Source organism: Melospiza melodia, chromosome 1, assembly GCF_035770615.1.
Source record: "Melospiza melodia melodia isolate bMelMel2 chromosome 1, bMelMel2.pri, whole genome shotgun sequence".
Classification (NCBI taxonomy): domain Eukaryota; kingdom Metazoa; phylum Chordata; class Aves; order Passeriformes; family Passerellidae; genus Melospiza; species Melospiza melodia.
Genome location: NC_086194.1, coordinates 34,910,714 through 34,934,455, shown reverse-complemented (window position 1 = coordinate 34,934,455; position 23,742 = coordinate 34,910,714). Strand labels below are relative to the sequence as shown.

The following is a 23,742-nucleotide window of genomic DNA, read 5'->3' as shown; positions in this document are numbered from 1 at the left end:
AGGCTGAGCTTATTTCAGTATGTGTTATATCAACTACTTTAACCAAAGGGAAACCAAACCACTTTTATATTAAATAAAGGTGTAAGTAGAGGTTTGCAACTGCAGAGCTGTTTGGAGTAGATATGATACAGCAGGTTAAACATTTGTAAAACTTCACATAGTGGAATAAAACCAGAAATGGTTGAGGGTGGGGCTGGGTTTGCGTTTTAGGGCAAATCACTATTTTCCTCCAATGTGTTTTTCTTCTTTTTAATTATTTAAAAATTAATTCTTTTTTCTTTTTAATTCTTCTTCTTTTTTCTTTTTAATTATTTTTATTTATCATCATTCAGCTTAGCAATGAATCAAGACCCTTTTAACACTGCCTTTTTGAAAAAGTCAGGAAGCCTCAGGAGATTTTTGTGGACTCACAGAATATCCTGATTTGGAACTCACCCACAAGGATCATCGAGTCCAACTCCTGGCCCAGCACAGGATCATCCCCAAGAGTCACACCATGTGCCTGAGAATATTTTCCAAATGCTCTGGAAGTCTGTCAGGCTTGGTGCTGTGACCACTTCCTGGGACTGTTCCAGTGCCCAAACACCTTCTGGATGAAGATCTTTTTTCTAATATCCAGTCTAAGCCTTTCCTGACACAACTTCAAAATTTTATTTGAAGAGATCTCTTTGTTACTTTGATTATTATGAATCCCTTCCAGTGATTTTGCCAGAATAATATTGCAGATATTTGCAGCTGGATTGAGATAGTACTATAGTTATTTTCTATAGGCAGAATCCTGGTTTCTGTATGTGTTCTTTATTTTACTTCTCTAATGCCTTTTTCTCTTTCTGATCACACTAGTAATCTAGCCTTCATTCATTTTAGAAGGAAAAGATTTCTAAAGGATATTGCACCTTGCCTGGGTACTTATTAATGCCTGTTCTTGTTCAGTGATTATACAAAGATTTTTTTGTACAAAGGAGTTGCATTGGCTTGAATTAAATGGGTTTAGGGGGAAAAAAAAAACCACAATGTATTTAGGTCAGTACAAATTCCTGGTTGGAAACTTTTAGATAATCTCAAATCTTTAACTATATACACTTTAAGTAGTTTACTGAAAACAGCAATATCAACCAAAAAACTTGTTCTAAAGCCACAAAAGGTAATTTTTAGAAACTCAGTTGCATCTCTGAGTAAATCAGGCCTAGTAAATTCCCCCTCATCCCCCAGATCAGGCCTAGCAAATTCCCCCTCATTCCCCAGTTTTATTTTCAGAGAAGGAAGCATCATATTTGGAACAAAACACCTATTCCCACTACTGAAGTTGTGCAGCTGTAACAAATTGCTTCATGACCATGCAACCTGATTGCTTTTCTTTTGCTTGAGATGGCATTGAAAAGGAACAGCTTCAGCTATAGGTGAACTAAATTCCTGTTTACAGAGATTCAGTTACTTTTCCTCTTTGTTCAAGTGTTTGAGACCATGCATAAGGAATTTTTTATTACAAAAGAAAAAGAAACATTCTCAGAAAGACAATCACTAAGATGTGTTTCCTCTGCATTAGACATATATATAAACCCAAACCAACACTGTATATTTGTAATGTATAGATTTGTAAATAATTAAATATTTTAAAATTCTACCCTTCAACTTTTTGCTGTATAGAAACAATGCATCTCTTTTTTTTTTTTTTTTTTAAATTCTCCTAGACTCTGGCATTATTGAAGCCTTCTAATAGGATTATTTCTTGACTCTCCAGTTAGCACCATGAGATGGAACAAGGCACTGCTTTGCAGTCCAGAATTACAAACTAAGATCCCCTCTCCCTGTTACGTTAAATGGCAGGTTCATTCTTGCCCATGTTGTACAAAAACCCAGGCACTCCACTAAAGAAAGAAGCAAAACTATGAAAACTTGATCACAAATAATGTAAACATGTATGTCTGTGTGCATATGTGCATATTTTTATGCATACATATATATATATATATATGTATGAATGTGTGTATAAAAAAAAATTTAAACTGACTTTATTAATAATTTCCAGAATCCCAAACATCAAATCCCTGCTCAAGCAACACTCAGCTTCTACAAGCAAGGAAAAAAAGGTAGTCCTGAAATGCAGTACCTACTACAAGCCAGGGAAAGAAGATTCAATAGCCCAGGGCCCTCTAGAAGACTGACTCATTACTTAGATCATTCACTTTCAATTCACTTTAAACTTAGATATGCCAGTGAACCCTTATGCTACTTCTGCTGAGCCCAAAGGAAAAACAAGTTATTTGGCCCTCAAAAAGCTTTAAGGGATCTGCAAACACTAAAAAATTATAGATTTCAAGCCAGGCACTCACCTGGCCTCAGGTGACTTAGTATATCGTGGAGCTGGAGAAAATATCTCAGCTAAGTGGAACTCTGGTCATTGATTATTTTCCAGATCACAACTAAGAGCTAAAAATTACTCCAAAAGCCAGAAGGCAGACAGTGCCAACTATAAGCTAGACTTACAACGTAGCTGGGAAATAAATGTGTCTTAATAAACAAAATTACCAGTTTTTTCTGCAGTGGCCCCAAATTGTTAGACATTAAGTTTTCCAACAGAGTAATCTACAAAAAATGACCAAAGGGTATAACAGATTACAGAACTGCATTGTTCTTCTGATTTAGGACGCCTTCACAATCTACTTTGTACCAGTTGTCTGCTCCCCTTTGCACTGCGATCTCTGTCCCAGGGGCTCATGTATTATACTTGAATTACATTGATCACCCCCCAAAAAATACAGCCTTGCCATCCTTGAACAGGCTACTTCTATCCCTGATGACAAGAGAGTCACCAGAGAATGAGCAGCTAGGTGTCCAAAATCTTCTGAAATCAGTTAGACAGAAACCATCATTATCTCTTCTGGTTGCTCTATCACCTTGCTCTTGCCTTATCCAACTGCTGGCCCTTATCCATCACAACCACTTTCTTCTGCTACTGATAAAGCCAGCTTGGTCACCAAGGGTTGGAAAGGGGTAGAAATGACCCTGAATGTGTACTCTCTAATAATCACTTATACACATTAAACAAAGGGAAAGCAGCAGGTACTGCGTGGATCTCAGTAAGGTGACAATCTGGCCACTGGAAATGCTCAGCCAGGCAACAATACTACCCTCCAAAGGGTACCTCATACTATTTTAGTAGCAAAATAGACAAAATCATTTTGTGATTCAAGGCAGTGAGAGGCTTAATACCATCAGCACAGATCTTAGTTCACTTCCAGGAGGAGATGCTAGAGTGTTTCTTTTTATTCACAAATGAAATAATGTGGGTCAGGGAGCACTCTGGCCAAAAGGCAGCGTGTTAACTGTTCCCATACAGCCTCAAAACTGAAATGAAAAAATACCAGGTAACACATGGTAATAAGAAGAATATTGGGTAATAATTAACAATGGATTATCACTAGACAGTAAGGAAATTGTGTGCTTCAAGTCAACAGTTTATGGTCCTTAATAAAGCACTAACAACTACCACCAGTGTGGGACCTAACACCTCCCAAACACTGCCAGAAGTAAAAACAGGAGATGAGTCTCAAACATTAAAAGGAATTAGAAGTGCCCTCAAAACTTCTATTATTCCAGCAAAAAATGTTGATAATGAAGATGTGGCACTTCTGCTCCTCTCCTGCACACGAACAGTTCTGACAGAATTGAGCAGCATCACTCATGAAGTAGAGGCAGCTTCCCTGCAGTGAAGGATATTCAAACAATTTTGTTTGAGCAATGATGGCTTTGGCTTACTGATCTTGTCCAGCCAAATGAAATCTGCCGATTATGATTATGCAGGTGCTGTGTGAGAGCAGAAAGTTAAGCAGGAGAATCATCAGTCTGGCCTGATGGCTCCAGAAATAGATTTAGCCTGGAGATTTCTGTGAAATAGACCTCTCACCTGAAAACAGCCTGCACAAATCTACTTTGTGAAATGAAGAAGGGATCTGGTAACATGCTTAAATCAATACTAACAGTTATTTTCAGCAAAACCCAGTCTTTTCATTTACTACAGTCTTAAAACTCAGTATTGTGTCAAATGCTTCCCTCTGGAACTTAAACAGGGATGAATAAAATAAAAACCAATTTCTTCCACTTTACCAAACTGTCTGCATTTATTGTAGACCAATTAACTGAGCTTCTCTCTGGGCTAGATTTGTCCTGGCCAATTAAGGCAACTCATTTGCAGCAGCAAGAGAAATATGACCACCTACACTGGCCTCCTGTGGTTCTCTAGGGATTTTCTCTTCCACTCACTTTTTTTTTGTCCCAGATGCATTGTTGGGAAGTGGAAAAATATGGCCTGCAGACCCCTTTCACGGCTCATCTCCATCATTTCATCAAGGAAATCATGTTCTCAAGAGTCAAGTTGAGCCATCATCATCATTGTTGAGCAAGATCAAAGGTGCACAAGACACTCACTGCAGAATCGAGGATATTGCCTGAGCACTAGCAGTCCTTTGAACGTGTTTATCAAACAAACCAACATCCTGGAGAAAGGAGGAAAAAGAATTTGGCTCTTGCTTTCCCAGACAGCAGAAACAAAAGAAAATCAGAACAAAACCAAAACAAAGTGAATCATAAATTCCCCACTGCCAATCTTGTGAAGTCTGACACTGCAGATCCAACAGAAGAACTGTACACAGAAAACATTGGCACTGCAAACCAGCTGTGAGCTTCATGTAGACCACATAGGAGTGGAACCCCTCTGCCTTCAGCTGGGGTTAGTAAGTGATGGGGGAAAGGAATCCATCTGCTTTCTGAGATCAAGGCCTATATCACCAGCAGAAAACTGGGGTGTGGAGGTTCAGGAATGGCCAGAGTTATGTATTACACAATCTGATCAAGTCTTTTCCCTGAAATCCTACCCTAAATGAATGCTCCAACAACTTTTATGGCTCTGTAATAGTTTACTTCAGTTGAAAGAGTCTTTCTAATCTACATAATAAATTAAGTTTAAAGATCTAGTTATTCTTGTATGCATATAAAAATTATTATGACAATTCTCAAAGGACAAAGCAAGTATGAAAACAAAAAGGCAAGATCTGATTATTAATCCAATGAGGAGATAGAAAGAAAATATTGTTACATACTGAAAGTTTTAAATTAATTCTATTTTTTCTATTTTTGTATATCAAAAAATCATTTGAGGTTTACAATTCAAGAGGTGATATTTATATACGTCCAAGACAATACAATATGAAAATGTGGTGTCTCAGGCTACAGCTGAGCTGGAAATATGCTACAAAAATGAGTTGAAGACAAAGTGTGAACATTGCTTGCCAGTGCTGGAACAGAGTTTTACTATCATCACAAGAAGTGATATCTGTTAAACACAAAAAAGCCTCTAATTCTACTCTTCTTCAGAAGAGTATGCCACTCACACTTGCATACCCCAAAACTATATAAAACAAAGTAGTAAAAATTGTTGTAGAATAAAAAAAAAATCCCATGCATTGGTGATTGTCTTTCAGAAAAGAGCTAATCAAGTTTTCTGTTTATTAAGTTTCCAAATTTCTTTTCTTTCTGGTATAATGTTGGGTTTAGGTGTTCAGATTTTGTACGGGAAGATGGATTGGTATAAGCAATGGATTAAGCACAAGTAATCTGAACTCCAAGCAAGAGCACAAAGATGTGAGTGAGCTCTTGAAAATAATATCCGTTCTGTCCATATAGAGGAGAAAATCAGGAGTAAGGACTTTCATTTCACTGTGTCCTGTGATACTTTTTTTTTGGGGGGGGTTTGTTTCATGTGAAGTTTCTAAATCAGAAGATGTTCTGAAGAGTGAGCAATGTCCAAGTTTCTTTCCAAATACTGCATTATGCACAGGCTTGTTTGTTTAGAAAGAAACCCATGACTTTCTGCGACTAGGATGAGTAGCTTTTTGTTTATGTAAAGCAGGAGCTTCTGCAACTCTTTACAGACAAAATTCTGCAAAGTGCTGAATACCTAAGATAACGCAGCGCAGAAGTCAGAAGGCGCACAAAAGGAATGTGGGTTTCAAGTAATTATGTATCTCAGAGCTTCCAACTCTTATACATTGTTATCAAGATGGAGGAAAGGATTAATGTTGTAGGAACATGCCAACTTTTTGTTCTTTTTTCTTTTTTTACAACATAAGATTTATGATGTAATACACATTGAAAGGTATCAAGTGTCCTTGAAGCCTTCTTAACCGTGCATTCCTCTGAAGGAAACAATGGAGCCTTTGGGTCTACTTGACACTGTTCTTCAGTGGGTATTCATATATTATATGATGTAGAATCCCTTGCCTAGGATAGCATACATAAAATACTGTCTGTGAAAGTGTTGATCATCTTTCCCAAGTTTCTGTAACTATTCACGTATTTTCTCCCCATTGCTTTTTAGTTTTTTCTAGCACTGTACTATTCACCTGATTTGCTCATTCTGGATTTTTGGCATGGCAAAATTTTACTATTCCACTTTGATTTTCGAGAGATTTCATTTCTTTTATTCCTGTTCCATACCTACTTCCAATGATACAATGTTTTTGTGGATTTGAACAGGTGATTCCACATAAACTATGGGTAGCAATCTGCTCAGTGGAGGGCAGAGAATCTTAATAAAGTCTTCAGCTGTTACTGGAGAACTATCTAAACTTCCACTAGTTGATGGCTTTTTGTTCTTTTGTTCAGAATTGAAGTGTCCATATTCGCATCTCAGAATCCATGTGATGATGACAGGCATGCTGTCTGTATCTCTGATTTAATCTGTCATAAGGAATCCATATCTATTTGACAAACACTCTTGGGGGTGATAGCAACTGATTTGCAATATTCTCACAGCTCAGCTTCTGACACTTCAGTCAGCCAGAAGATCATTTGAGAAGTTTACTAAGATGGGTGTTTCTTTCATTTGCAAATGAATCTTATTCTGAACTCTGAATCTCCTTTCCAATTATGTCGGGCTCCACAGCCAGCAACTGCCAAACCTCCTGTTAAAAGTTACCTGATCCTCTTTTTTTTAGAAACTGCCATCCATCCCCAGTGCTGTAAGTTAATTTCATGCTAAACCCTTCTTTTCCCCCACAGAAGTTAAGAATGAGAAGAGGCATGTATCTAAGAAGAGGAAGAATTCCCTGAGTAAATGACTGAACACCAGGGATTCTCTGACCCTACATGTGATTTAGCAAGCAGATTTCTGCTGGCATCCATGCCTCAGTGCAGAATTCTCCCTGTCACCAGTATTCCTGGCTCAGTGAAGAATTTTTAAATGGGGAATTTTCAGGCTAAACAGAAGAGAGTCTGTTCTGAATTTGCAGGCTCTAAAATGCACAGCTCCCGGTGACTGGGAAATCCAGAAATGAAGGACTTTGATTTTCTCAAGTAAACTTTGATTTGGGCAGAGGAATAGGTGAAAAGGAAGGACAATGTGACACAGCACAAAAATCACATGGGATTTGTGTCCCATGTCTTTGGGCTCCAGATCACTGGAATAAGTTTTAGCCTTATAATTGCTTTAAACCACCCTGTAAATACAGGGTTATAAATTATCATAAGGGCCAGAGGATAAAATAGTTTGATGCTCTGTCATTTATGATGACATTTCTATTCCAAAGAAAGAACACTTAGAAATGCTTATTCTAATTTGAGATTATTCTTTTTTGTGAAAATGATAATATCATCTCAGTATACTTTGGAAATAACTTGTCTTTTTAAATTGACTTTGCAAATTATGATGTCAGCAGATGCCACGAAATCTGGTTACAACTTGAGGACTCAATTTAAGAAGTAAAAATGGAAAAGGAAAAAAATTTAAATTAAAGGTTTCTGCAGTTTTAAGATGCTGTAAAAACTACAAAAATTAAAGCTTCCATCCACTAATCTTCATTAAAGAACAAGTTTACCTTTCATTAAGATAAACTTACACAACTGCATTACTTTTCTAGTCGGTTATTTTACAATGGACATGCTAATTATCCCCAATTGTCTGAGAGAAACAACATATAAGATTTTGGCAAAGTATTCCACTATAATCCATAGTAAGAAGAGAGTAGGTTATTCAACACCTATATAATTGTGGGCTCTTGCAAGAGACTATTGAAATAGCTTGCATTTTATAATTCCAGGGCAGACTAACACTGTAATAGTAATTTATGCTATAACATCATGTTAGCTTCAAATTTTCTGAAGTAGTCAAAACAAGAAAATTTTCTTTTTATAGGCTACAGGTAACTGGAAATACAGAGGCAGTTTCATCTCCTGTGTATATGAAGCTTGGTCCTCTGAAAATGTGAAGTCTCTCAGAAAGTTAAACTAAGCAGGAATTCTATCTATTGTTTTGGGGCATCTGGAACTAGTGGGGAATACAGTGTTTTCCCAGCTTAACATTTTGTATTTCCATTGCACCCTGAAGCTATACAGTACACTGCCAAGAGAAAACTAATTCAGCAGTATAAATTAAAAATAGGATTCTCGTGACACAAACTGCATAAATATGGTTTACTTGTGTAATTATTTTGCAGCAGTGACAATATGGTTTACTTGTGTAATTATTTTGCAGCAGTGATATGTCTTTGTTATGAAATCTTCACAATATGTGTGACATTTCTGATAATGGCCAGTATGCAGAGGCAAGCAGAAAGAAAATTATTAAAAATGTTATTGAAGAATGAATCAGTAATTATTTAAGGGAAGATGAGGCCAATCATTTCTTTGCAACATGCTATTACCTTTGGGGTTTTTTCCCCTTTAAGTAAATATCTTCAAATATTATTTTGGCAGTGTAAGAGTCAGAACATGTAGTTTTAAAAGAGTAAAGTAAATTCACAGATTTATATTGTCAACTAATATAAGTACAGCAGAAAACAAGCACTTAAACTATGCTTTAAATGAGACACTGAAGAAAGTATTGGTATTTTTCTTACTATCTGAATGGAGGCTGGCGTCTTCAATAAAAATCTTATCACCCTCAAAGCACCAATTGTAGCAACTACCAAGTTTTTCAGATTCGGACCTCTAACCTTCAGAAAGCATTAGGACAGAATAATTGGCTTTTGGGAATCCAGAACAGTATGACTGGCTGGTAGAAGCTACCCACAGAAAAGGCCCAGCAGTTAAAGCAGTTGATTACCACAATCTAACTGCTAAGTTACTAGTTATAATTGTTGATTAGAAAGAGCAGCAGACAAAAGGCATTGGAGAGGGTCTAAGAGTCAGACTATTTAAGGAGATAAGGGGTCCAAGATGATAAAACATCTGTTTAAGGTAGAACTGAATGAAAATTATTCTTAATGGACTTAAAGTGAGGCACAAAGATATTAAGTTAGTGAAGAAAAGATGCAGCCTTAAGACACGCATTTTAAAGCAGGTAATAAGATGATCTACAAATCCATTCAGTTAATCAGCCCTCAGTCTTGTACAGGAGGTCTGAGTAGCAGCACATCCTTCTCACATGCAGTCCTGCTCTCAGCTGTGCCCAAGAGCCTGCCCAAGAATGATTGTTAAACTAAGGTCTTAGGGGGTCTTCAAAATAACTTCAAAAACAAATAAAACAGGGTCCTACCAGCTCTTTGAGCCTTTTCTCAGCTCCATTTATATGAAGGATCCTTTACAGTAGCTATTAACACCTCTGAATTGGATCTACCCAGCAATTATTTCTGGCTTGACAGATCACTTGGGCCTAATTTCCATTTATTTCTCCCACAGAACAAAAGGACAGGGCAGCTTCAGAGCACTTTGGCAGTTTGTCATATGGACACATGAGGTCTCTATCCTAATAAAGCCTGTGTAAGAAAATGCCCATAAAATCATAGAATGGTTTGAGTTGGAAGGGACCCTAAAGACTTCCCTCTGAAATGGGCAAGGACATCTTCCACTAGACCTGGTTGCTCAAAGCCCCATCCAACATGATCTTGAACACTTCCAGAGATGCGGTATCCCAACAACTTCCTTGGGTAACCTGTGCCGGTGTCTCACCACACTCAGAGTAAAGAATTCCTTTCTAATACCTAATCTAAACCTACCCTCTTCAGTTTAAAGCCACCACTCCTTGTTCTATTACTGCATGCCCTTGTCAAAAGCCCCTCTGCAACCTTCTTATAGGCCCCTTTTAGGCACTGAAAGGAGTTCCCAAAGCCTTCTTTTCTCCAGGCTGCATGCCCCAGGTTCCAGCCAAACTTCATAGGAGAGGTGCCCCAGCACTCTGACCATCTTTGTGGCCTTCTTCTGCACTTGTTCCAACAGGTCCACATCTTTCTTGTTGGGGATTCCAGAGCTGGATGCAGTCCTCTGGGCGAGGACTCAGGAGAGCAGAGAAGGAGAATCAACCCGCAGGGATTCCAGGCAGGATGCAGCCCAGGACACGTTTGGCTTTCTGGGATGAAGCACACATTGCCAGGTCATGTCAGACTTCTCATCCACCAACACTCTCAAGTCCTTCTCTGCAGGACTGTTTGCAATCCAATCTCCGGCCAGACTCTATCTGTGCTGGGCATGTCTCTGATCCATATGCAGAACCTTGCGCTTGGCCTTGCTGAGCTCCCTCAGGAATGCACAGGCCCACCTCTCAAGCCTGTCAAGGTCCCTCTAGCTGGTGAACTTTCCCTCCACTGTGTCATTGGCAAACTTGCTGAAGGTGCCCTCAATCCCACTGCCCTTGTTGCCAACAAAGATGTCAGAGGGTGCCCACCCCACCACTGAGCTGTAACAAACACTCTTCACACTGCGATCATTCATAATAAAGAACTTCAAAACATACTGGATCAGATAAACTACTGATAAGAAGCCTTAGTAAAACTACTCCACCTCCCAGGTATTAGAGAAAAAAAACAACAAATGCATGAGGAAGAGTGTGTTCTTTGTACAAGCACCACTAATTATCAGGACATCATGTATTTTGTCTGTAATACACGAAAGGTAACACGATAATGACAGTGAAGCAGGGATGGGAAGAGTTAATTTTGGGGGCATTCTTCACTCTGTCTGTTCATGCCTCTCTGTTATGAGCCTGGACATCAAAACCAGGGGCAGAAACTCCTTTATTGTGTAGGGGAGAAATCCCTTCCACCTCTATGGAAGAACAGGGAGAGTGTTCCAAGTTTTTAAATCATAGGAAACAACGTATGAAGTGGTTTAACTGTTCTAACTTCTACTGAAGCCATCAAAGTTGAATATGTGCAAAAACAGGTCCTATGGAATAGCAGTAATTTCATCAAAAGATAATGAATGGAATCCCTATGGGACACCAGTAACTCCTGGCTTTCCAGCTCCTCTTGGCTGCTGCAAGAGTTAAGCTCTCTCTCTACCTCAAAGGGTCACAAAAATCCTGAGAGTTTAGCAAACAATTAGCAAAACAAAAGAGACCTGCAGCTAAGTGGACAAGTTCACACATCAGAAAGCAATCATTACATTGTATGTTACTAGCAGGCGGTTAACCATAATGTTTATTACTTGTCAGTTACAAACATACTTTGATTTCTTTGTAGGTGACTAGTGCCTTTGTTAATAGCTATTAAGAGGTTTTGATAACAACACAATATCCATCATAGTTATGTTTCATAACAGACTAAATCACTATCTGTTGACCTTGATAGATTAGCCATGTGAAATTCTCATATTTAATACTAATTCTGATTAATCTTGATTTACTGCCTTAGAAAATTTCTATTTGAATTATGCTGGTAAATGACACCAAGACAACGTTTACTTGTACATTTAAAAGGCCTAGGTGTTTGGTTCTACAATTAGTCTCTAAACTTGCAATTTACTGGGGAAGATGCTTATCTTCCCTTTTCACTCCTCTTCCACACTCATTTGTTTGTTGATGTCTTGGTTACAAGGGCACTTCCACAAACCTGAATTTGTGGTATTATTCATGACAGCAGCTTGTGTGGCATGAGTTTCCAGAATGATCATCTTAGATAGGAACAACTCCTCCTTCACTTCGTCAGCTCACCGTGAGCAAATTCTTTTGGTAACACCAGAAAGATAGTGGAGAAATTAGAAAAATAGTAAAATGTGAAGTAGCTAGGCTTGAAACAGCTGGACCAAATGACAGATGTGCTTCTGTATTATTCAAAAGAATTATTAATTTCCATAATATGCCTCAAAGCAGCAGTTTTCCAACCTTCTACACTATACACTGACCACAGTGAACCTGGAAAACATACTGTGGACTATCATGTGTCCATGCTACTATTCTTTTTTAAAGTGCAACAGTTCTGTGTTTCAGCATCTCATGGCTATGAAAATTCTATTTACAAAATCCAGCTTGGGTGGAGTGTTGAAGTAAGAGAAGGCATCTCTCCACATTGTATTTTTCTGGAAAGGCTTTGTCTTTGCTTTGTTTGTTTTGATGTAAACTGAGTGGGTTTATACATGCAGAAAAATAGAAGTGGACGAGGGCAAAACATCAGAAAAATATTAAAGTGAACACGTCAGAAAATGACTAAAATAAACTGCAAGCTAAAGCTTGTTTTCTCAACACAAATGATAAGTTCTCTGATATACAGGATACCAGGAATTAGCTCCAAGAATTTTTGTCCTTTAAGGAAATAGGAACTAACACTCATTTTTTCATTCACTAACCATTCTACTGCATTTTTAGGATTTGCTACTCTTTGGCTCCCACAGCAACGCTGGGAACATCCTTACCTGCAATACAGGTAACAAGATATGCAAGGGCTAGGCTTATTCTTGTGCACATGCTTGATTCTACAGAGATAACAGCTTGGAACTGTCAGCAGGATCAGTGGAACCACTTGTGTCCATGCAATTCAGTCTCATGCAGATTCTGAGGCTTTTTTTAGCATCACTTTTGCTCAAAACTATTAACAATGTTGTACAATCTTGTAATTATAGAAAAAAGATTAATATAAAACAGAAGAAGGGGGGGAGGGGGGAAGGAGAGCCTTTCTGACAAGCGATCTGTTTTTTTTTTTTTTTTCCTTTTAATTTTAAATAAAGCTGTCTGCGAATTTGAGCCTAGGGAGACCTTCATTAAAATCAATTAATCAGTCAGCCTCTCTGCTGAATAGCTTGCTGGAGACAGAGTCAAAATAGGATTTGGGAGCGATGTGTGTGCGACTCCTGTGTAACTTTTCCCCCCAGGGCCGCAGTCTGACACCCGTGACCCGCCTCAGCGGGACGGGACGGGTCTGGCACGGGGATCTGTGACCGGCGGCTCCGGGGCCGGGGGCACCGCGGTGCCTCGAGCAGGTGCCCGGGGCCTGCGGCTCGTCGCCGAGCAGGTGGAGGTTGTGCTCGGCGGCCTCGGCCCCCCTTGGGCAAGGATGGACCGCCCATCAGCTTAGCGACCTCGGCGAGTGCTGGTTGCTCCCCGCCCCGGGCGGGTGGAGGTGACGGCCGCGTTAGGAGCCAAGTCCCGGGCGGCGGCTGGGTGAGCCCTGCGGGGCGGGCGCCACCTTCCCGGCCCCAGCAACTGCCCCGGAGCATCTCCCCTCGCCCCGCCGGCCGCGGGAGCAGCCCCCAGCCCCGCCGCCCCCTCCGAGAGGCTCAGGGGGAAAGTTGTCCCCGCTGCCCCAGCCCCGCGCGGGGCCGGACGAGGCGGCGCGGTGTCCCCCGGCGGCGGAGGGCGGCGCGGGTGCCCTGCTCCTCCCGCCGCCGGCGGCCGCCGCCGGGGCAGCACAGCTGTTACAGAGCCGCGCTGGTCCCTCCTCCCAGCTGCGGCTGCCTCATCTCCCCCCACCCAGCCCGTCCCTCCCCTCCGCCGCTCCCGACGCTGCTGCTGCTGCTGCCGCCGCCGCCACCTCCTCCTCCTCCTCCCCACCCCCACCCTCTCTCTCGCTCCCCATCTCTCTCTCTCTCCGTCCCGTTCCCCCCCTGCCCCCGCCTCTCCCCGCCCTGCCGCCGCCGGCCCTGGCAGAGCAGGCACCGCAGGGCGATCTCGATGTAACACCATGACAGGCATCGCCGCCGCCTCCTTCTTCTCCAACGCCTGCAGGTTCGGGGGCTGCGGGCTCCACTTCCCAACCCTGGCAGAGCTCATCGAGCACATCGAGGACAACCACATCGGTGAGTGCCCGCGGGGCCGCGGCTGGGGCAGGGCAGGGCGGGCGGAGTGCGCGGGGGCCGCGTGTGCGGCGGCGGCGGCGCGGGGCGGGGTGGGGGGCACAAGGTGCAGCGGGAGCCGGGGCGCGGCGGCCGCCGGGGGAGGAGGGTCGGCGGGCGTGGAGTGGCAGGAGCGGGTCCTGCGGGCGACGTGGAGCGCTCTTCGGGGAGGCGGCGGCGTGCGGCGCGGCGGCATGGGTGGGTGCGGGGGAGGCGTGCAGCCCGCCGGCCCTGGCGAGGGGGAGTTAGTTTGCATTGGCAGGAGGGAGCGCAGGAGCCCGGAGGAGGAGGCGGCGGCGGTGGAGGAGGAGGGAGGAGGAGGACGGGCACAGCACGCCGCCTGCTGCTTCCGCCCCGGCGCTGGCTGTCAGGGCTCCGGGGAGGGAGGGAGCCGCCGCCGCGGCAGCCATTCCGCTTCCTCCTCCTCCCGCCGCCGCCACTGCGTCCTGTCAGCGCTGTTGCTAGGTGTGGCGGCGAGCACGGGTCGCGCTCCGGCCGCCGCAGCGCGGGAGGAGCCTCTCGGCGGAGCCACCGGCGTGCGGGAGCCCAGGGCCGGCGGCGCGGTGGGCGTGGAGGGAGCGCCCGGCGGCGGGGCCGGCGCAGCCCCCGGGGCCGGGCGGGCGGCAGGAGAAGGCGGCCGCGCCGGCCGGGACCCGCCGCCCCGAGCCGCAGAGCCCAGGCCCGGCCGCGCCGGAGCATCACCTGCGGGCTCCCCCCGCGGCCGCCGCCCCGCGCTGCCCTCCGCCGCCCGTCCCGCCAGGGCCGCGGGGGCGGGGACGCGGCGGGGCGATGACTCGTCAGTGCCTTCCCGGCGCGGGCGCCTCATGGGCGGCGGGCGGGAGCGTGCGCAGGGGCGCCGGGGCCGCCCCTCGGCGGTGCGGGCGGCGCCCAGGGGAGGAGGGGGCGGCGCGGCTCCGGCCGGCCGCGGGCGCCAACTTTCCCTCTCCCCGCTCCGGCGGGACCGGCCTGCCCGCGCTCGGCCGGGCCTCAGGCGTGCTGGAGTGCAGGGGCCGCCGGCAGCAGCATCTCGTCCGCAGCCGGGCGCGGCACTGCCGCCTCCCCGCACCTTCCCGCCTCGGCAGGTGTGCTGCCTTGGCTGCTGCGCTGCCTCCTTCCCATCTGCATCGTCCCGACTTTCTTTTTTTTGTTGGTAAAATACAGCGCTTAAGCTATCAAAAAAGGTACTACTACTTTGATGCAGACTAAGTTTTAAAACTAGGAGAAAAAATACAGAAGTTTTAAGTACCTAGAGACTAAGTGTTTTGCTAGAAGCCTGAAGAAGTAGTACTGCTACAAAACGTCGAAGCTAGCATGCATTTCAGTTTATTGAAGTTTTAATAAGCCTGCCTGAATACCTGAAAAAAAGCACTCAAGCTTTAATTGCGAGTGTAACGTTACATTAATGTAGCGTTATGGGTCAGCAGGATGAAAGGTGTGGTTCTCATAATTATCACGATGCCTGGTGTGAGGTAACAAAACCACATACCGCAAAACCGTGTAATTTATTACTTGACATGGTGCAGGTATACCATTGTGATACTGTTGGGTTTTTTTAATCTCAGATTCTTAGCTTTTTTCCTATACCGTGCATCACATTACACCAGAAAAGCTTGTGGGAAACAGTTCCCCAACATGAAAGTTCATAAGTTGTCTTACACGTCCCTTGAGTGGATTATCAGCCCTTAGGTGCCACAGCCCACAGGGTGTCAGAGAAGATACAGCTCTGCCCACATGGTGTGTGCGTTTCTGTTCGAGTCCTGATCAGCAGTTCTGAGACTTCTTTGCACAGAACGGAACTTTATGTTGAAATACCGTCATTTTAAATAATTATATATTTAGTGCTACAGCCAGTGTTCATTACTTTTACCTTTTCTCAAAGTTAGAGTGTTATCGATTGAACAAGCCCACATTTAATAGAATGTGTCATTTGCCAAGGCTTCCAGGACACACATCTGAGGCTCTGCGCATGGTGTCACAGAAGCAGCTGATTTGAGTACAAACTTCTGGGATGTGACAAAAAGTTGCTCATGCTTAATTTTTAATGTTTCACCTCTTCATGACAGCAGGTTGAACTTCACCTGTTTGTGAATACAAGATGTGGCAATGTTATGTTACCTGTATGAGATGCTGGGGAAATCAGGAGGGAGTTGAGCCAGTGATACCGAAATTCTTATGTGAAGGCTCAACTCTGTGGTTTGGTGTGTGCAAGGAACTCCTGCCACAGCCTAAAGGATGATCATCTATGAAAACCCACCAGATAAGTGCTCAGCCAAAAGGTGATTAACCTTTCTGAAAGCAACTGAGAAATAAAGGACTAATTGTCTGAATAGGAGCTTCTGTTGGAATTACTTTTTCAGATGATGCAGATGTGTGATGCAAACAGTGTCCAGCTTTTGCCATCATACAGGCCTAGAAATGTGCACTGAAATATGTTGCTATAAAAACAGACTGTATTTTTTGGCACATGGAGTAAAGAGTAACGTGCCACGTAAAAATAGCGTAAAAATAGATTGCTTTGGACATTCAGCATGTGCTGCACGAATAAAGAAAACTTGATTGAGTTATATTGCGTTATTAGTTTAAACTGAAGTGGGTGATTGCTGGGCAGACGGTGTTTCAGCACAGATAACAAACTCGATGCTGCAAACAGCTGTGTGCGGGGAGGCGTGTATGGCACAGGCTCTAGGTGGTCTGGCTGCTGCGGTGCTGCTGCTCTGCCACCTCTCACGGGATGGGTTAATCCTTCACATCATCAGTGGAGCGCTGGTAGGAATGTGCTCGTTTCACAGAGCTGTACTGTGTATCTGAAAAGTGGGAGCAAACACTTAATCAAGGGATTTTGGGGTTTTTTGGTCAGCCTTTGGAAAAAAAACCCTCAGCTTAGCATAATGAAATAGGAAAAGAGACAATGGGAAGAAGGTGATGCACAGGAATTCTCACCTGAACATGAGGAGCCTGTCATGTGGGAGCCTGCTTACTGGAACAAGTTGCCCAGAGTGATAGAGGAGTCTGCCTCACTGGAGATACTCAAGAAGCAAATGGGTGCAATCCTGTGCTATGTGCTCTAGGATGACCCTCCTTAAGATGATCCACTGTCCCTTTCAGCTGGTCCCTTCCACCCTTCCAGCCTTACCAGTTCTGTCATTCTGTGAAACGTTGTGGCATTCTGGAGGCATTTCTGAGCAACTCTGCAGCTGCTTTCTTTGCTAATGAAACTAATAAATAATCGTATTTTAATGAAACAATTCAGTATACAGTGGTATAGTCTGGGGGTTTTTTTCCACCTACATCTTAGTGACCAAGTAAGAAGTTCCCTGTTACTTGGAGAAGTATCAGTGCATATCATCTGGGAGAGTTGTGGCCATTGGATAAAATATTCAACTCCAAGGTGGTGCTGGGTGTGCATCAACACATCAGCTTCTTTTTGGGTTTTGCATTTATAGACCAAAGACTTGTGAAGAACTGGGCTCACTCGGAAACACTGCTCTGGGGTCGTTCATAAGGCAGGCCAGGCCCTTCTAGTGTCCTCTGCAATGAGACTGTTCTGCAGTCCGTAGCAATGCTACTAAACAGTGTACTCACATTTTCTGTGGCTCACAGCTGGAAATGGATGTTGATTTAAAACTGCTGATTTGTAAATGCTTCTCTGTCAGCTTTTTCTACCAGCACGTTGTCCAAGCAACCTGAAGTGCCGTTACCTTCTCTACAAGTGTGCTGAGAAGGGGGGCTTTTGGCCTGCCTTGCTAGGCTGTCTCCCTGCCCCTCTCGGTTTTCTCTGCTCTGACCCCTTGCAGGTAGCTTGGTTGACTTCTCTGACATCTCTAGTCCGTGAGAAAAAGGCCAAATTTACTACAATTAGCCAGATTCAGACTGTTAAATGGAATGGACTCAACTCCCCTGAGTAATGTCAAGGGAGGAACAAAAAGACCCCCAAACCCACCAATTTTGAACTGCCAAATACTCAGCTGTGACAACCTGGCAAACTTTGTTGTATTTCTGCAGTTGCATAGTATCTTCAGCTGTGATGTTGGGACCAGCACAACTGCTTCCACTGAGTGTTTCTGAAAATATACTTTAGCCTTCTGGGGAATTTGAGCTGTTCATAGAATTTCCCCCAGTTTGTTTCTCCCTCAGTCTGTCTGCAGTTGAACTGCACTCTTTAGAGTGGAGTCAGGTAGCTCCTTAGTTGCTAAGACGAAGTTTACTCTGAGGCTGAAGGACCGATATTTAAACTGAATCTCATAATCAGATTTTGACAACATTTATTTTAATTTTTGCATGGTATTTGTAGTAAAATACTTTAAAATCAGGTGAGGTTGCTGTTTGTGTGAGGCACTGTGTGGTCACTTGGTTCATGGTAAGTGCTGACGTGGTGTATGTACCTGTGTAGCTCTTTGGCTGATATGAGCAATCCTGCTTCTCCCGAGGCTCATCAAGGATTGAGGAAATAGATGCAAATGAAATCAGTGTCCAAACATGTGGTGGTGGGCTAGAAGAGGTAAAAGAGTGGGTAGAAAGAGAGACAAAACATAAATCTGAAGACACTCTTACCTAGAAGTAGAGTTTTTGGATTGTATTTCACTGAAACTACTACAATTTGAAGGGAGAAAAAAGACACCATCTGCTTATACAGTAATTGCACAAAAAAAGGTGATCAACTGTTGCTGAACATTTCATTATAGGCTTGCAAGAAGTCCCAGTGCTGAACAGCTTTCAGTGGAATATTTTTATAGTATTGCTGTTGGAACTAGGAGCTTCTCATCAAGCCTGACTGATTCCCAAATACTAGGATGGGTCATGCAACAGAACAGTACTTGCTGTGGGAGTAGAGGCAGCTGCTTTTTTAAGTGATAGGATTAGCAGGAAAAATAAAACTTCCTCCATAAAAGAATAATTGCAAAAGACAGACCAAAACCTTGCATATAAAATACTACCCATCTGGAAAGTTCAGGTCATACGGAGAGAGAAAGAGTCTTATGAATTTCCATGTTTGGTGGTTGCTTTGACATCTGCTGCCTTCAGTGACTTCAAGTCTTAATATTATGCAATCAAGGGGCCAGATTCCCCAGCAAAGAGCTCAAGTGGTTGGATTAACCATTGGCTGAATGCATGTAGCTTTCTTAAAGTTGTCACTTTCAATATTTTCTCAGGCATGCGAATAACAGTGTGGTGTCCTCACCTTGATAGTTACAGGTATTGGATGATGTGCTGGCTGTGAGCACATGCTCAAATGTCATTTGGTGTTGCTAAAATGTGGGCTTTGCTCCCCACTGCTGTGTTGCCCAGGCCTGGGTGAAGTGCAGTCTGACAGAGGTGGCAGCTTCTCTATTGGAGCTGACCACATGTTGTGTAAAACAAGCACAAAAAGATGCAACTGTTGTATGTTGCTAAAGATGAGGATGAGGGGCTACACACCAGCATCTATGCAAGGCCTGGAAAACCTAAGTCTGTATGACAGGGTGTGTTCTCTTCACGAGAGTGTGAATGTAGTTTAAGTGGCTGCCATCATGTAACCTTCTCTTAGCATTTGCTCAGTGTGTAATTTAACATTTGGAGTTGAGGCTGGCTGTTTTGAAAAGGTGGTAAATCTGAACCTCAGGCTTTTCACACCAGGAGTGGTGTGGCAGGTAGGTACATGGAGTGCTCTCATCAGCATCTCGAGATCAGAGGACAGAGCCATACTTATGTGCCACTAATGTGCATGAATGTGCGTCCTTGCAAAATAAACAAATATGTGTGTTTGCCTCAGCAGGAGTACTAATTGTTGTTCATGGAAAGCAATTTATGGCTACATTTAGCTAAAGTTCATCCTCTGCCCAGTACTTCTGTAACTGTAGATTTTTCTTATTTAAAATGCATTTCACAGAAAAGCGGAAGGCTCTTTTTTCCAAGGATGTTGGTTATTTGCTTTGCAAGTTGGTATGGTGAGGAAGGGCCTTCTGTCTCAGGAAGGCATTTCTATCAAATAAAGTCCTTTTTTCACTAAAAGATCTAATGAGCACTGTTTTCCCTCACATGTGATCTTGAGCAGAGCAGATTTTTGGATAACTTTGCATTTAGAAGTATGGCTTCTTTTGCTCTTTAGGCTTGAGTATAGGTTGTGATAAAATGTAAATGTGACTCTTATAACAAATTCTAGAACATATTAATTGTATGGAGGAAAATGGAATTGTCATTAAAATTAGAATAAAACATTTTTTTTTTCATACTTTTGTGACATGAAATTTTTTCTTGCTCTGAGGTATTCAGGTACACAGAGGATAAGATATAAAGTGTTTGATGGTGTAAAGCCTGAGTCATATATTTTCTGGGAAGGAAGGACTGAAAGCAAACATCTGTGAACATGCTGCAAACTGATTTTTCATTTTTAAGATTGAAAGTCTCACATAAAGCTGATAGGGATCTTTCCTTTTTCCTCTGCTTGCTGGAGTAGCTTTGGGTGAGGCCCATTGCAGTGCTGTATCCATATGACTGGCAGGGATTGTTCTTCTTGTATGTCAGCAGGTTTACAAAAGAGCTGGAAAATGAAAACCTGAAGAAACATCAGGTAACTTGTAGCAGTGGCATTACACTTCTCTTGTATAGGACATATTTACCTTTGTGGTGAAATTTTAGTGATTATCATGTCTGCACTTCAGGCTTTGAGAGGATGTTTTCATAGCTAATCTCCAGTTCTTATGAGAACTGTAAAATAATCAGGTGTCCGGCAGTCAAATTATCTTTTGTTCACTTCATTTCTTGAGGAATATGAAATTGTAGAAAAATATAATAATAGTATAGTAAAAAATAATTTGAGGAAGGGGTGATGTCAGAAGATGAAGAAACATCTGTTCAATATGAGACAGTATTACCTACCATTCCTTCCTCTTCTAGAATATAATGCAAATGTAAACAAGTAATCAGAAGTATTTTGTGTCAAGCTGCAGAATACTTTAATGCAGAAGAAGGAAGTACTACAAGCCTGCTGCTTGCAAGTATGCATTTTATATCGCTCCTGAATCTGGTATTTTTTCCTTATTTATAATTATTTTTCTTGAATAAGCTGTTTTTCACTGAGAATTAATTTTATCTGTAGGAAGCACCAGTTATTCAAAATTTGGATGATAACCATCTAAGAAAATAGCTGCTCTGTACACTTTGAGAAAGGCAGAGACAAAGATTTTAGTGTTAATTTGAAATGGCGACAATTAGAGAATTGATTTGATGAATCAGCTGTGTTTAACAATGAAGGGTCCTTGGTTTTAAAGGACTGTCTCAGTGAATAACTTCACATTAAAAATTAAACAACCAATTCCTGTTACCCAGTGCCTAATTCCATCTTGAGACTTTTAGAAATGCTCTGGGAGAGTACATACAGTTCATTATGCTTTAGTTACGAGATGATGGACCAATATTCAGAGCTGTAGAATAGAAGAAATATTCCAATTTATGGTTTAATGATTATTTTCTTGGCTATTTTTTTTGTTCTATGAATTCTTACAAGGCTTCTTCTTAACTTTGTGCTGTGATAAACAAGGGGAATGGATTTTTTCACCAGAGATGCTGATGACACCGCACTTGTTGTGTCTCTCCTAAGTGCACAGGATGGAGTGTATTGCTACTGTGCAGTTTCATTTTAGACACTATAATTCATTAAAGACTGAACTGACTTAACTACAGGTGTTATTTGTGTCTTTTTAATGTTCCATTTTGTGTTACAAAGGACGGAGTAGATACAGAAGAAGAAATTTACCAGTTTAAGGGAGAAATTGAATGAGATTTTGGAGCCAAGTTGGTCAGTTCTTTATGTACAAAGAGATTAGAACTTGATTTTGGATGAATTTTGAAACATTTCTTCTGATTTTGAGAAAGATTTCACTGTGTGCTAATTAATGCCATCTTATTTATTAAGATTTTTTTAATGTGAAAACCTGAGCAATTTCATTTTTAAATACAGGCATTGCTGAAGCTGGTCCTACAAAATCTTTTTATAGTTTTAGAGAATATTTGGACACTTCTGAGATACCTGCCCCAGGTACTTTGTAAACCTTGAGTAAGCTACAAGTGTCTCAGTTCCTTGTGGAAATTAATATTTTTTTTCCCCATCGTATTTTGACAGATAATAAATACTCCGTAAATAAAATTTGAACCTCTAAATACCCCAGTATGATATGGAAAGGAGCATCACCTGTTTCTCCAGCAGTGTGTAATGTAGTCAGTATCTTACTTTTTGAGAATTACCCCAATAGAAGCCATAACCCAGAAACAGGGAGGTGGTACATTTAGGATGCAAGAGATCCAGTTTCTCTGCTATGAGTTACATGAATGTTAACTCAGCCCCTTAGGGGCATTCAGTGTCAAAAACAATGCTATTTAATTATTTCAGTCATTTATTGTGATGTAATCCTGCTGTGTATGTTCATCAGAGTGTGTGTATCAGTGCTGTGGAAGTGACCTCTAAATTCATTTAAATGTAGACTTCAGATGTTTGCCTGCTGGCAGGTGAAAGCTGCATAACAGATTACTGAAGCCTACCCTTGGTTCCTTTGTTTTCAGATCAAAGAACTGACATTGACACAACTAAATATGATGACAAACTTACAGGGAAACCCTTGAAGTCTACCTGATTTTGTAGCAATATTTTGGAGAGGTGTTGCAGCTTCTATAACTTGCTGTGAGGTTGAGGAGAGTCTGCTACCTGATGGTTATACTGGGTTAACTGGGTGGTGTGAGAGTTGTTAAGATCTCAATTCTGATGCAGAAAGTAACAGTGAATCATGCATATACTCATCTTTATTTCAGTTTGGGACCAGGGAGCTTTTCTGTTTATCCTGTTAAGCTCTGGGGGTATCTGCAGAGGGTTCCTCTTTCTCCCGAGGAATCGAGCTTTTGTTGTCTGAACTTTTTTATTTTTTCTTTTGCATAGAGTAGATTATGGATAAAGATGTGTGAAAAACCACTAAGGAAAACCCCAAATAACCGCTCTTTCTAATAAATTGTTTTGGGCCATATTGCAAGAGCTTCCTGCTCACTTAGTAAGTATGTTAATGTGAAGAAGATGGATTTGTGGAAGGGGAGTGAAAAATTTCCACAGCAGTGGCAGCACAGAGAGGGGGAGATACTCAGAAGTGTGCTGCTCTGTGTGCCCAGGCTGGAGGTTATTCATCAAATGCAGAGTGCCATGGATGTGGCAGCATGGACCAGGCAGCTGACAGTAACAAATTCACTAAAAATTGCTTGTAACTACTGTGATATTTGGAGGGAAAAGGAAAGCTTAAATGTGTTTAAAATAAAATCCATGGCTGCAGATCCTTCCAGGGAGGAGCTAGGAAGACTGTGATCCTTACTGTAGTTATAAGCGCTCTATGCTCCATGAGGCAAGGTGAGTGAGGAGGGTGGGAAGATAATGTTACATAGAGTTTTTTGTATGTACTTTCATTTTGCAGCACTTCTCTAGGGAGTCTTCATTTTCCTGGGCTCGTTGTGAGCACTTGCTGTTCTTGAGAGAGGTTTTCTAGTTGTGCTGTAGGACTCTTGGCATTGGTAATAACAGTATTTTCTTTTTATCTTGGAAAATCTCATAAATTGACTAAATACTCTCTTATAGATGAGAAATGCTAACACTATAGCTATATCAGTTCTCATGTTTTATCTGTTTTGTCTTCAGCAGCCATTCTCGACAGGGCTTCTAGACTTTGGTCTCTCTCTTAGGAGACCTATCTAGAG

The 23,742-nt window shown here is 42.4% G+C and overlaps 1 protein-coding gene across 1 annotated transcript in view; it reads left to right on the top strand.

Moving 5' to 3' along the window:
- The first annotated feature begins 13,767 nt into the window (after nucleotides 1-13,767).
- Nucleotides 13,768-23,742, top strand: part of JAZF1 (JAZF zinc finger 1) — a 186,241-nt gene continuing 176,266 nt past the window's right edge. The window contains exon 1 of the mRNA XM_063153636.1: nucleotides 13,768-14,001. Coding sequence (XP_063009706.1) covers nucleotides 13,887-14,001 — 115 coding nt within the window. The 5' untranslated portion in view covers nucleotides 13,768-13,886. The remainder of the gene's footprint in view (nucleotides 14,002-23,742) is intronic.